The sequence below is a fragment of the Bison bison genome, unplaced genomic scaffold (assembly GCF_000754665.1).
Source record: "Bison bison bison isolate TAMUID 2011002044 unplaced genomic scaffold, Bison_UMD1.0 scf7180017864352, whole genome shotgun sequence".
In the NCBI taxonomy this organism is placed as follows: domain Eukaryota; kingdom Metazoa; phylum Chordata; class Mammalia; order Artiodactyla; family Bovidae; genus Bison; species Bison bison.
Genome location: NW_011494924.1, coordinates 1,615,514 through 1,630,770, shown reverse-complemented (window position 1 = coordinate 1,630,770; position 15,257 = coordinate 1,615,514). Strand labels below are relative to the sequence as shown.

The 15,257-nt window shown below is 39.1% G+C and overlaps 1 protein-coding gene and 1 pseudogene across 5 annotated transcripts in view; one reads left to right on the top strand and one right to left on the bottom strand.

The window, feature by feature from the left end:
* Positions 1-15,257, top strand: part of NCOA6 (nuclear receptor coactivator 6) — an 84,217-nt gene that overhangs the window by 33,114 nt on the left and 35,846 nt on the right. For 4 of the 5 annotated variants that reach the window (XM_010854882.1, XM_010854881.1, XM_010854884.1 and 1 more), the window contains one exon: positions 8,644-8,766. In XM_010854882.1, the coding sequence (XP_010853184.1) occupies positions 8,644-8,766 (123 nt within the window). Of the gene's footprint in view, positions 1-8,643; positions 8,767-12,933; positions 13,022-15,257 lie in introns of those variants that run through there. The other variant, XM_010854885.1, reaches the window with a different exon arrangement.
* Positions 1,533-5,173, bottom strand: LOC104999332 (annotated as a pseudogene).

Genomic DNA, 15,257 nt, shown 5'->3' with positions numbered 1-15,257 from the left:
AGTATATGAACCGAGAACTTCCAGATGTACAAGCTTGACTTAGAAAAAACAGGGCAACTAGTGATCAAATTGCCAACGTGTGTTGGGTCATAGAGAAAGTAAGGGAATTCCAGAAGAACATCTGCTTCATTGACTACTTTAAAGCCTTTGACTGTGTGGATAACAACAAACTGTGGAAAATCCTTAAAAAGATGGGATTGTACCAGACCACCTTACCGGCCTCCTGAGAAACCTATATGCAGGTCAAGAAGCAACAGTCAGAACTGGACATGGAACAACAAACTGGTTCTAAATTGAAAGACAAGTTCGTCGAGGCTATATATTGTCACCCTACTTTTTTGACTTCTATACAGAGTACATCATGAAAAATGCCAAGCTGAATGAAGCTCAAACTGAAATCGAGATTGTTGGGAGAAATATCAACAACCTCAGATATGCAGATGATACCACTCTAATGCCAGAAAGCTAAGAGGAAGTAAAGAGCCTCTTGATGAAGGTGAAAGAGAAGAGTGAAAAAGCTGGCTTAAAACTCAACACTGAAAAAACTAAGATCATGGCATCTGGTCCCATCACTTCATGGCAAATAGTTGGGGGAAAAGTGGAAACAGTGACAGATTGTGTTTTCTTGGGCTCCAGAATCACCGTGGATGGTGACTGCAGGTACAAAATTAAGACATTTGCTTCTTGGAAGGAAAGTTATGACAGACCTAGACAGCGTATTAAAAGAGACATCACTTTGCCAACAAAGGTCCGTCTAGTCAAAGCTATAGTTTTTCCAGTAGTCATGTATGGATTTGAGAGTTGGTCCATAAAGAAGACTGAGTGCTGAAGAATTGATGCTTTTCAACTGTGGTGCTGGAGAAGACTCTTGAGAGTCCCTTGGATAGCAAGGAGATCAAACCAGTCAATCCTAAAGGACATTAGTCCTGAATATTCATTGGAAGGACTGATGCTGAAGCTAAAGCTCTAATACTCTGGCCACCTGATGCGAAGAGCCAACTCATTGGAAAGGGTCCTGATGCTGGGAAAGTTTGAAGGCAAAAGGAGAAGAGGGAGGCAGAGGATAAGATGGTTGGATGGCATCATGACTCAGTGGACATGAGTTTGAGCAAAGTCAGATAGTGAAGGACAGCGAAGTCTGGTGTGCTGCAGTTCATGGGGTCACAAAGAGTCAGATATGACAGCGACTGAACAACAAGTTACTCGTGTTACCTGTGCTTCACATTGTAGCACTTTAGTATAAAAAGGAGTTGAGGCTCTCGTTGGGTCCTGATGCTTCAGCATCCATAGCCTCAGACTCCATTCCCTTGGACTGATTTTGGCTATCAGTCTGTCCAACATTGGTTTTACTGGCACCCTAACCAAGGACTGATTTGTCTTTTAAACAATATCTAATTTCAGGGCTTCCCTAGCAGTCCAGTGGTAAAGACTTTGCCTCTAATGCAAAGGGTGTAGGTTTGATCCGTGGTCAGGAAGCTAAGACCCCATATACCTTGAGGCCAAAAACCAAAACTTAAAGTAGAAACAATATTGTAACAAATTCGATAAAGACTTTAAAAATGGTCCACATTAAAAAAAAAAAAAAAAAACCTTAAAAAAATACCTAATTTCATCTGCTTCCTTTCACCCAATATGCCTGATTTAGTATTTGTTTTTTATTTATCTAACAGAGGCCCTGAACAATCCTTTTGTAGTAGTATTCATTTGCAGATGTTTTTGTCAGCATGATCTTTTAAAAATGAAAATACGGTACACACACACCTTAAAACCGTGCTATGACTGGCCATTATTTGCAGAATAATGTCCAAACTCTGTATTGTGACCTCGGGCTTTGCATAGTCTGACCTTTACATTTCTCATCTAGTCTTATCTTGTCCAGCTCTCCTCCCTCCTTGCTGTCTGTTCTAGCCTCTTCAGCATTCTTTTGGTTCCTTGAATATACATTTCTTCTTCCTGTCACAGGTCTTTTGCATTGGTGTCTCCTCTGTATGGATATCCCTACCATTCCCTTTTCCATTAGTTATATACCCAGCCTTCAAGTATCAGCTTAGATCTTAAGGATGTGTTTTCTGAACTCCTTGACTGAATCAGAATCTTTTTTCAACATGCTCTTGCAAAAGTCTGGTTTTCTTCAGCTCTGATCATTTCTTACACTTCGACTAGAGCAGTTATTTTGATGATTGTTTTGTTCCCCCATGGACTCCAGGCTCCAGTAGGGGCAGAAACCATATTTTGTTTTGCTCACTGTTACATCTTTACTTGCCTGTGCATGTTAAGTCTTTAATAAACATATGCTGAATAAAAGTAAAGGAAGCACATATATAATAGCACTAGTTTGCTTTGGCTCTTGGAGTACATGATAAGCAAAATATGGGCTTTGCCTTTATGAACTCAGAAGGAGCTCATGACCTTGATGAGGGAGATGAACCTGAGAGAGGTAACTACCAAGCATGAGGAAGCACAGAGGAGCGTCTGTCTTTTGGTGCCCAACGTACTAAAACCTTCTTTCCCCCTCCTGCGTTGGTGCAAACAGGGTGGCAACCAGTGAGTGATTCCAGCCTTCTCTTGCCCTCGTCAGCCAAGCCCTTCTGACCCTGTGCTTGCATAGGACCCAAAAGTCCCACAAAACCTCAGTAACTGAAAGGTCAACATTTTATGTTTAGGAGTGAGACACATTTTGTGCAGTTAAGATTATAGGTTATTGTGCCCCAGAAGGAGCAATAACAACAAACAGATTGTTAAGAGATTGACTGAGAAATGAGGTGAATTCCATAATTTGATAAATAAGAAACTAGTGGCTCAAACAATAACCAGTTTGTTTTGATTGTCCAAAAGGATTCAGAAAAGTAAAATTAATTCACTGCAATCTATTAAATATAGGATGAACTTTTAGGAAGTGTAGAAGTCAAACAGCTATTGTTAATAACATCATATAGGTTGTTTATGTTTTATAAGCACATCAACATACATTTTTTTATAAGAAACATATAAGCAGTTTCTTAAAAACCCTAAACATTTTATACTATGTTACCTATTTACCTGAATTATAAGGGCTTTGTGGTAGTGTTTTCCAGTGGAGAAAGGAAACACCTTTCTCCACTGAGAGCAGAGTGTGTCTCACTCTTCTCTTTTTTTTTTTAAACCACAAATAAGATCTTTTGTTTGTCACCATTAAAAGTCTTCATTTTAAACAGGTTCTTGGACTGTTGGCTTGTATCCATTAGTTTGTTCAGCTTTAGCACCTGTCTCATCCCAGCAACTTTTCCAGAACTACTGCCTTCGCCATGTAGCTCCGTGAGTTTTCCCTCTTCAAACTGGGGCTTCTTCAGCATTTTTACTTTTCTAACGAAGACATCATGGAGTGGAAAAATAGGTTGGCGAGCTTTTTCTCTGTCTTTTCCAGTGCTGTCTGGAATCAGTTTGTTGACATCCTCCTTCAAGTCATTTGTCTGCACCTCTCAGGTCATGATTTCCATCATCTTCTTGTGAATCTGGCGCACCTGCTGGTGCTGGGCATAAGAGGTCTTCCTAATCTGATTGTTGCGTTTTTTAGTAAAACACACACGAGAACAGATGAAGCACGTTGATATCAACGTGACTTCAGTCATGGTCTGCCATTTTTTGACCATCGAGCACATTTTGTCACAGGTAAGATCCATACCATGGAAATCTCAGGCAGGTTTTGCCCTGAACATCCTCCGTAATTAGCTTGAATTGTCTAAAGGCAGCTTCATCATTCTGCAGATCAGCAAGATTCATTTCAAAAACACAACCCTTGAGGCCATCAGATGTGATTTTGTTTCCTTCAGTTCTTGTGGTCAGTGCTTTCCTACTGTTCCTTGTATTGAACGTAGCTGGTGCTTTCACATCATACCAATCTTTCTTAGAAAATGGGTCAACCACTTTCTTCTTGGCTCCCTTTCTGCCTCCTTTCGTAAGGCGCTTATTCTTGCCGACCGTCTTGGTGACGTTCAGAAAGCCAAAAGGGCAGACGCACAGCTTACTTGAGAACTTCGGTGAGCAGGGCAGAATGCACTGTCTGTATGACCCCAAGTTTCTTCTCTTAATCATTCCTATTTCCTACAGGTCTTCAAAAGAGTAAGACTCCTGTTTATTCCTGTAGCCATAAATTAAAATAGAAATACCAGCATGGAAACAAAATAGATAACATATAAGAAATTATGAAATTTACATGTGGCAGTGTTTATCATACTACAGAAAAGAGTTTTTTTTTTTAACATTTGGAGTACAGCTATGTCCCGGGTGATCTCCTTTTCTCTTTCCACATCCACTGAGAATTCAGGCAAAAGTGAAAGTGGTGGCAGCAGCTGTTGCTTTTGTGAAACTGATGACGGGCTCATGCCTTTTAGGTTATAAGAGAAGGTATTGCCACTATTGTGGTGTCTGCTGCAGGGCTGGAGGGACAGGCTGTCCTACACCCAAGGACACACAGTCTTTTCTCCATTGAAGAACACTCCTTGTACCCTTCTTTTGAGTTTTGGCCAGGGAGTTGAGGAGACATCTCTTTTGAGGACATTTTGTGACTCCTCTGTAAATTTATTCTGATTTAAAGTAGGAGTCCGTAAAGGGTCAAAGAGTAAAAATTTTTGGCTCTGTGGGCCAGAAGATCTCTGTCAAGACAACTCAGCTGTGCTGCTATAGTGCAAAAAACAGTCAAAGCAATATGTAAATGAGTGAATGTGGCTGTGTTCTAGTAACGCTTATTTATCTGAACAGGCAACAGGCTTGATTTGGCCCATGGGTCATAGTCTTCCAACCCCAGTCAGCAGGTTGGAGAGCCAGTAGTGTTCTCTTCTATGTGTGTTTCCTTGACAACAACTAACTTATGTGCAGCTTGCAAATAGGGAAATAACAGTAGTATAGTATGGAAATTGTGTTTATTCATACATTATTTTTTTTTCCAGGGCAAAGGGAGTTAGAATAGTAGGAATAGAAGGTTAATTGTCCATAAACCGTTTGATCTGTTGCTTTATGGCTGGGAGTCCTTTCAGCTTTTTTTTTCAGAAAATTGAGAATGAGAAGTTACACTCATGTACCTTCCCCAGAAGTACGCCCTCAGCATTGCGTGGCTCTCAGCTTGTGAACTTTACTTCCTCCCATGCCCACCTGGAGATGGCAATGGCAACCCACTCCAGTGCTCTCGCCTGGAAAATCCCACGGACAAAGGAGCCTGGTGGGCTGAAGTCCATGGGGTCGCTAAGAGTCGGACACGACTGAGCGACTTCACTCTCACTTTTCATTTTCCTGCCTTGGAGAAGGAAATGGCAACCCACTCCAGTGTTCTTGCCTGGAGAATCCCAGGGACAGGGGAGCCTCATGGGCTGACGTCTATGGGGTCATACAGAGTCGGACACGACTGAAGTGACTTAGCAGTAGCATGCCCACCTGGAGGGCAGCCCCACCAGCTCAAAGCTCCATTGCATCTGCATTCTCTCCCAGCTTTAACCAGGCATTTCCACGCTAGTGTTCGGGTGTGTTGCCTACACCAATTTTTGTTTTCATTAGAGCTCTAGTTACAAAGTCGCATGGGTTTTGAGTTTGCCTCAACAGTGTTTCTCCCATGAAACCTATTATTTTCAGTGTGAGATTTTTAGGGACCGTGAGGTTTTCCTGGAATGCAATTGTCATATGGAAAAACTCCTATGATTCTTTGTAAGGTTATGATAAGATGACTTTTCATCATGTAGTCAGTAAATAGCTAATGAGTGCCTGTTATGTACACCAGGTACTGTTCAGTGTTTAAAGGATATAATTAAGGTGGCCATAAAATTTATCTTTTAAATTAGGAAATGAAAATAAATAGAGTTACTATGAATAACTATTAATAACTATCCTGGGAGAACAGATATAACGGGGAGTGTGTGTACGTGCTCAGTCATGTCTGACTTTTTTCGACCCCATGGACTGTAGGCTCCTCTGTCCATGGGATTTTCTAGGCAAGAACTAGAGCGGGTTGCCATTTCCTACTCCAGAGGATCTTCCCGACCGAATGATCGAGCCCATGTCTCTTGCATTCCTGCATCAGCAGCTAGATTCTTAACCACTAGTGCTACCTCAGAAGCCCATAAAGGAGAGGCAGACAAGAAAATAAGTGAATGAATAACTACATGGAATGTGCTCTGAAGAAGTAACAAGATGTTTTGATAAGGGTGACCTGACCTTGGAAAAAATGATTGGAGAAGACTTTTGGGGCTTGTGACACTTAATCTTAAACAGATAATTGAGAAGATGGTTTATGTGAGGAGTGCAGGAGAACTGCTCTAGGCAGAGAGAACAACTTGTACAAAGGCCTTAAGGTGAAAAGTGGGTTTGTGTGCCTAAGAAAGTAAAAAATCCCACTGAGCCTGAGTCCTTGTTATTGAAAGAGAGACTAGTTTGAATTGAGATTAGAGAGACTGGCAAGGACCACATCTGAGCTGTTAGTAACAGCCACAAGCCACTTTTATGATCTGTTGTCCATTTCAAAAACAAAAGTTCTTCCACCTAGAATGTCTTCACAAATTTAGTATGTTAATAGTTCTTTCCCTTTGGTGGAAACCCTCAAGATCTGTGTTCTTTTTCTCTTTTATTCCTAACTCCCATAGGCAATTTAGAACATTATATAGCCCCTGGCGATTGGTCACTTATTGTTAGGATATTTGTTCCCTATTACCAAGCTATCTGCCTGGTCACAATAGTTCATATTTTATCTGTTTATCTAGCTGACCTATATCGTGACAAGACAGAAAACTGCTGTGCCTTCATTGGCTTCATTCTTTGTCATCTTCTCCTAAAACAGTAAGGAGCATGGTGAATGCAGCCTTTCAAATCCTCAACCACAGGCTAGCTATACTTTTTTCTGTCCACAAGGTGGTGCTGTCTACCAGAGTAAGAATAGTCAAAATTTGGGTTTAAGCTCAGGAAGCATCCCAAAACTTGTTTCAGAGGTCTTTTTATTAAGTGAGGTTTAAATTGCCCCTAACTCTAGTAGTTAACTCCAGCGGGAAAGGAAAAGCATGTGATCTTAAAGGAGCACAAAGGGCTTACAGGGAGTCTGCTCCTTAAAGTGAATAGTGGTTATGTGAGGTTTGCGTTGTAATTATTCTTTGAACTGAATTTGTTTCATACATTCTTCTAGGTACATGATATTTACTAAAAAATAAATTTCATCATGTCATTCTAATTTTTAAAAAAATAAAATAAATTACCTCTAACTTTCAGATCAGATCAGATCAGTCGCTCAGTCGTGTCCGACCCTTTGCGACCCCATGAATCGCAGCACGCCAGGCCTCCCTGTCCATCACCAACTCACGGAGTTCATTCAGACTCACGTCCATCGAGTCAGTGATGCCATCCAGCCATCTCATCCTCTGTCGTCCCCTTCTCCTCCTGCCCCCAATCCCTCCCAGCATCAGAGTCTTTTCCAATGAGTCAGCTTTTCGTATGAGGTGGCCAAAGTACTGGAGTTTCAGCTTTAGCATCATTCCTTCCAAAGAAATCCCAGGGCTGATCTCCTTCAGAATGGACTGGTTGGATCTCCTTGCAGTCCAAGGGACACTCAAGAGTCTTCTCCAACACCACACTTCAAAAGCATCAACTCTTCGGCGCTCAGCCTTCTTCACAGTCCAACTCTCACATCCATACATGACCACAGGAAAAACCATAGCCTTGACTAGACGAACCTTTGTTGGCAAAGTAATGTCTCTGCTTTTCAATATGCTGTCTAGGTTGGTCATAACTTTCCTTCCAAGGAGTAAGCGTCTTTTAATTTCACGGCTGCAGTCACCATCTGCAGTGATTTTGGAGCCCAGAAAAATAAAGTCTGACACTGTTTCCACTGTTTGCCCATCTATTTCCCATGAAGTGGTGGGACCGGATGCCATGATCTTTGTTTTCTGAATGTTGAGCTTTAAGCCAAATTTTTCACTCTCCACTTTCACTTTCATCAAGCAGCTTTTTAGTTCCTCTTCACTAGAGTCTACTCAATTGGAACACTTCTAGTGACATTACCAACCAGGCTATTGTGAAGTTCAAATAAGATACAGTTTCTTAAGCATTAAAATCCCTATACAAATGTTGCTGTTATCATATCTCAGAGGTAGATTAGTAGCCAGGGTATATGCTCTTCATTGCATGAGTTTCTCCTCTGCATATCTCTTTATATTGCAGTTGTTGAAAGGAAAATGGTATTTTACTTACAAATATCACAGTGTCCCCATGCCATTGTATGTTCTTTCTGTGTTAGACCTACTCATATTTCTAATTTCTGATCATAAATTCTCAAAAAGTAATCCAGGATTTGAGACTTTCTGAGAATATTTTCTTCCTACACACATATAAGATGAGTTGATTGAAAATAAATATTCAGCTTTCCAAGCTTCCGCTGACACCATACATCATTAATGATTGTCCATCTACTGTATTGTGAGAATTAGTTATGTTCTTCTTGTGCTTCATGTAAGTGAACGTGCTCAGGTGAGGTTGAAAAGAGGCCTGTATAGTATTGACTCACCCTTTTTGTGGTGGTAAACTTAGCATAATTCTTTAAAAACACATAAAACTAAAGCTCTTGTATATCTGTTTTTCAACAAAATTTACATCTTATTCTGATGATTTCCTTTTAAACCTGACTATCATTTTCAGGGGAAGGTGCTATCAACCTGGCTTTGGCTCAGAACCGGAGCCAAGATGTGAGAATGAATGGACCCATGGGAGCTGGAAGTTCAGTTAGGATGGAAGCGGGATTTCCCATGGCAGGCGGTCCAGGTGAGATCTCCCACTCAGTTGTATGACATTTGACCAGTTTCCTTTTTTTGGCTTTATTTGCTAATGTATGATCGTTTGAGTCCTGCAAGATAGGTGGGGGTTCCTGACACATTTCTGTTGATTGGTTCAGGAAAACAAGACATGAATGTAGACTCTTAGGAGACTAGAATCACAGAGCATGGAGCATATATAGTCTTTGCGATGTTTGGGGCTCATACTTAAAGGTAGATGAGCCCTGAGCCATGCAGGAAACATTTATTGAGTTCTCATTGTATGATGGGACCTATGCTAAGTGTTGCAAGTAGAACTGAATAAAACATCTTTTATCCTCAGGGTGTTTATAGCATCACATAGCCTTCTATGTTATGAAAGAGAAAGAGTCACCTTTCTCTGTGACTGAGAATCCAGGAGTTTGTGCAGGCTTAGGTGGAATCTGTAGAAGTATGTGGGAGAGTATGTGTTTTTATGTATTTAGAATTTGAGAGAGTTACAAATTAATTTGCTACCTTTGTAACTTCCTGTGAATCACAGAAAGTTAGAATTGAGTTGGTACTCTCATTTTAAGCTGAGGAAACTATGGAGTTCACAGAAAGGAAGCAGTTTGCCCATGGTCAAGTAGCAGTGGGCAAATCTGACTCCCGAGGTCAGTGCTATTTTCACTGCACTAGAGAAGGCAGTGGCACCGCACTCCGGTACTCTTGCCTGGAAAATCCCATGGGTGGAGGAGCCTGGAAGGCTGCAGTCCATGGGGTCGCTGAGGGTCAGACACAACTGAGCAACTTCACTTTCACTTTTCACTTTCACGCATTGGAGAAGGAAATGGCAACCCACTCCAGTGTTCTTGCCTGGAGAGTCCCAGGGACGGGGGAGCCTGGTGGACTGCCGTCTATGGGGTCACACAGAGTCGGACACGACTAAAGTGACTTAGCAGCAGCAGCTTTCAGATTTTTTTTCTGCTGTAGGAACTTTTATTCAAATAAGCCAGAAAAGCACAGCTGCTGTGACTGAAGGAGAATCTAAGTACGTGAAATTATACCCGATCATTCACTTCCAGCCTACCACAGTAGCTCTTGAAGAAATGCAGCAGAATAGAGAAGCTCAGTTTATAAAGCCATTTTTTTCTAAACTGTAGCAGAAGACTTGGCCATGGAGAACTGGAACTAGGCTTTTATGCTGGCACTGCCACTTAGTGTTTACCTCAGGCGAGTCACTGTACCTCTCCATGCATCAGTTTCTTCACTGAGATAATAGTCCCTATAATCTTTTGAGCTCTTGCTTGAAGATGGATGAGCCCTGAGCAGTGCAGCAGACCTTCACTGAGTTCCTGTTGTGTGTCAGGACCTGTGTTGTTGGGCTGTTTTGGAGTACTGTATAGCAAATGGAAAATACCCAACCTGGAACCTATAGTAGGGAGTTAAATTTAGTTCTCTGAAGAAGTCTGAGCATTTGGTGTTAAGCCAGCTTGATGAAAGATTATAGGTAACACTGTTGCCTGTATTGAAGAGCCAGAAGAGTGAGCAGAGTATAGCCAAGTTGCATATAGTTAGTGCAAGAAAGATCAGACCTAGGATGAGACTCAGGAAATCTGGGTTCTAATCTCAACTTCTGGTCAGATGTCTTAATAGTTACTGGCCTTAGTTACCTGTAAACATATTTATGTCTAAGAAACAATATTACAGATCCCTTCCAACCTTAAAATGTTAAGACTCCATTAAGCCAACATCAGCACACTAATTGCAAGCTCTCCTAGTATCTGGCAAACAGCAGGCATATTTACTAAGTATCTCTGAAAAGTGAGTGTAAATTTTAGTGATGTATGTAATTCATTATCAATATAGGAAACTTAAAATCTTTAGGTTGAAATTAGATTGGTGTTTAATGAAGGACACTGTGGTAAAATATAAAGCTTCAAGAATAATCAATTAGTAATGATCTGTAGTCACAGTAATATTTTAACACCTAGATACTTTTTTTACTGCCAAGTATACTTAAAGTAAGAATGTTTTTTCTCTGTCTTCCGTTGGGACAGTGGATGCAAACAAAATTTAATATTTAGTTAAACAAATTTTTCTAGGGAAAGAGACCTTAACTAACCTTTAAAACTATAATAAATAATTTTAGAATTGTGTATCTAGAATGTCTTAGACTAAATTATTCTTAACACTACTTTATTCTCTTTGCATTGGCAACAGAAACTTGACTGATAAGCAGGAGTCTTTTGAAATGAAAACAAAATCCATAGCCAGTTTTTTTTTCATAGCTTCATAGAATCCCAAGATTAGTGAGGTACCATAGTAGTCATTTAGTCATGTGTCGTTACTGATGTTTTGAATCGATAATTCTTTCCTATGGGGAGCTGTCCTGTGCCTTGTAGGATGTCCAGCAGCATCCCTCACCTCTGCCTATCAGGGGCCAGTAGCACCATCACACCTTCCTCCTGGTTGTTCCAACAAACTATCTCCAGACCTTTCCAGATATCCCTTAGGGGACAACATTGCCCCCAGTTGTGAAGCATGATTCTAGTCATGCTTCCCACATAGTGCTAGAATGTATTCTACAGTATCCCTCCTGAGTATGTTAGCCAGCATGTGCTTAAGCATTTCTGGGGATAGGAAGCTGATTGTAGACTAAGAAAACCTATTTCTTTTTATTTCCTAAGAACTTTCTTACTATCCGATTACCGTCTTTGGAAAGTGGGGTGGGGTTCCAAAGAAACAAATCCATTTTTAACAGGTAAACATTTGCCTAACTGCCCTATCTCAGCTACAGAACATCTGAAAATTAAATAGAACATTTAATGCACAGATGAGCTTGTAAGACAATATGGAAAAATCCTCAGGGCAAGAACAAAGAAGAACATTTAAATAACAGTGAACACGTGAAGGGAGAAGGAAATGGCAACCCACTCCAGTATTCTTGCCTGGAGAATCCCAGGGACAGAGGAGCCTGATGAGCTGCTGTCTATAGGGTCACACAGAGTTGGACACGACTGATGCGACTTAGCAGCAGCAGCAGAACACCTGAGGAGATGCTGCAGGAGCCAAGGGATTTGAGTTTTAATGGCCAAGAGGGATAAAATAGGAGGCCTTGCCTTGGGTCCACATAAAGAAGGAAGTTAGAATTCAGAATCCTTCATGAAGCCAATAGTTTCAGTAAAAGGTAAATAAGAAAAAGTTTCACTTTTTGGCACAGGAGGCTGAAGGCAAAACTTGTCTCTCTTGGTCTGGGCTCCAGTTGAGTGTGGGAAAGGGTGGTTATAGAATTGCCTTCTCTATCCTCATACATGTTGGACATGTGTCATTGAAATGACCCAGGAACAGCAAAGCTGTTAGTAAGTGGTTCTAAAGTGGTAATAACCACTGAAGCTCGCACCCCAAACCATTGCAGATTTCTCATACTTAAACTGCCAGTTATAAACGAGCTTATTCTCTGAATTTATAAAATTTAAGATTAGACCCTCTTTCCAGAATTCTAGGTAATAGGAATATCAGCATGTTTAAAATAATGAAAATTCTAAGAAGAGAACAAGACACTATCAAAACACAAAGAGAATTTAGGGGGGAAATAGAATCTATAGAAATTTTAAAATTATTTAAGTGAATAACTTATTCAGCCAATTAGAGACAGCTGAATTGGAAGGTGAATTTGAAAAAATTACCCAGAATGCAACAGACAATAAATAAATAGATGGAAATATGAAAGAGGTCAAGAGAAGTGAAGGATAAAATGAAAAAGCGTAATATATATCCCTGAAAAGAGTTCCAGAGGAAGATAAGGAAATTGAGGAGTGACAATAGTAAGAGAATGGCTGAAATTTTTCCAGAATTGATGAAAGACATGAGTCCTCAGATTCAGAAGTCCAATAATTCTGAGCCCTACAAAAAAAAATAAATTCACATCTAGACACAAAATTGTAAAACTGCAGAGCAGAAAAACAGAGAGAATGTTAAAAGCAATTCAAAATAAAGCACCAGTGATTTACAAAGGGAAGATTATCAGACCCACAGCTAATTTCTCAGTGACAACATTGATGCCATGAAACATGAGGATAATATTTTCAAAGTGATGAGAAAATTAACAGCCTAGAATTTTACAGAAGCTATAGTATCAAGAGTAGTGTGAATTAAAGACCTTTTTAAAGAGACTAAGAGAATTTACCATTAACAGACCCTTGCTAATTGAACTGCTCAAGGATGTACTTCAGGAAGAAGAAAATTGAACCTAAGATGGAAGAAATAAGAGCTAAGAAGGAATGGTGAGCTAAATAATTGGTAAACATTGGGTAAATGTAAATAAACATTAACTTAGTAATAATGATGATCATACATGGCCTTTAGATATGTCTGTTGACATTTTTAAAATATCACTAAAATAATAGAAATAGAAGGTATAATTTCTAAACTAGTAGTGGAGGGGTTGAAAAGAAGGACATGATGAAAAAAAAGTCCAATAAAATTCAGGAGAAGTAGGAAAACAGCACAGAAAAAAAAGAATAAAAAAACAGTGATATCATAAAATGATAAAATATACCAGTAATTAACAATAAATGCAAGTGGATTATAAGCACTGATAGAAAGTGATTAATCAGATTGAGCAATTCAGATTTAGCTATGTACTCTTAGAGGGATCATATAAAACATAAGGTCTCAGTTCATAGTTAAAAGGATACAAGAATATAGAGAATCCAGGTGAATATTAACCAAGAAAAAGGAGTATGACAATATTTTTATCAGATAAAAAACATTACTAGAGATAAAAAGGATGACTGTGTAATATAAAAGGAAAAATCCAGGAAGATAACTAAACTTTTGTATTTTTAATAAACTAGCTTCAAATATGTGAAGTAAAAATGGCCTGGGTTCATGTAGATAGCAAATCTTAAGGAAGAATCTTACACACCTCCAATAGTAATTGATGGATTGAACAAAAATTAGTAAGGATAAAGAAAGCTCAAATAATATAATTTAAATAGTTTGAGATAATGGACATATTTAGAAACTGTATTAATAATTCAAGAATTCTTAATCTTTTCATGAATGACATTTGTATAAACTGATTATGTTATTCCAAAAGCAAGTTTCACTAAATACCAAATACAGGTATCACACAGATCATTTTCTCTGATCATAGTGCAGTTAAGTCAGTGGCCAAAAAGAAGAAAAAACTAAAATACCCCATATTTTTAGAAGTTTTAAAATGTATTCTAAATACCCAGTGATTTTTTTTCTAAAAAGCATTCAAGATGGACATTAGAAAATATTTAGAAGGAAATAACAAGAATAGGTTCAGCAGGTTTAGAATCTGCCTGCAATGCAGGAGATGGCAGGTTTGATCCCTGGGTCAGGAAGATCCCCTGGAGGAAGAAATGGCAACCTACTCCAGTATTCTTGCCTGGAAAATTTCATGGACAGAGGAGCCTGGCAGGCTACAGTCCATGGGGTCACAAAGGGTCAGACACAACTGAGCACATAACATGGCAATGAAAATAGTACATATTGTGAGATGTAGACTAGAATATTTGACTCCTCAGATATTTAGAGCAGACCTTATACTAGAGCTGTCTGAAAATTAAAAGACTCAAGTGTCTGACATAAGAATGAGAAAAATAACAGCAAAGTAATAATTTAGGAGGAAGGAAATAATAAAGGTAAGAGCAGAAAAAATGGCAACCCACTCCAGTACTCTTGCCTGGAGAATCCCATGGACGGAGGAGCCTGGTAGGCTACAGTCCACGGGGTCGCAAAGAGTCAGACACGACTTAGTGACTTCACTTTCACTTTTATGAATTAAAAAACCTAATGGAACGGAGCAGCAAAACCAAAAGCTGTTTCTCTGAAAAGACAACTAAAATTATTGATCCTAGTAAGACAAATAAGAGAGAGAGGCATGAGCGGTATAAAGAATGAAAAAAAAGTGTACACTTTAAAGGATGTATTTTATTATGGTATGTGAATTATATCTCAGTTTTTAGAAAGAATGGGAAAAATATTCTATGAATAACTTTATGCTAATAAATTTGAAAGCATTGGCAAATTAACAAGTTTCTTGAAAGTATAATTTAACTGAAACTGACTTAGTAAGACATATCAAATGAAAAATCTACAACTACTTAAGAAATAAAATAATCTGTCTCCCTGTGAATCAACTAGTATAACCACAGGCTCAGATGATTTTACAGGTGAATTTTACTAAATATTTAAAGAACAGATACACATATTCTTTCAGAGCATAGAAAAAGAGAAAAGGTGCTTTCAAACTCACTTCGAAATTGTTATCATCGTGATGCTAAAATTAGGACGAGAGCAGAGGATAATTTTAAGTTGTTTTCACTTATAAAGGTAGATGCTATTAATAAATCCTAGAAAATCTAATAGTATCAGAAGTTAGCAAGATGTGAATCAAGAGTTCTCAAACTGCTAGTGAAAGTATAAATTGGTATAACCGCTTTTGAGTGCAGTTTACCAATATCTAGATGCTTAAAGGCAATGGCA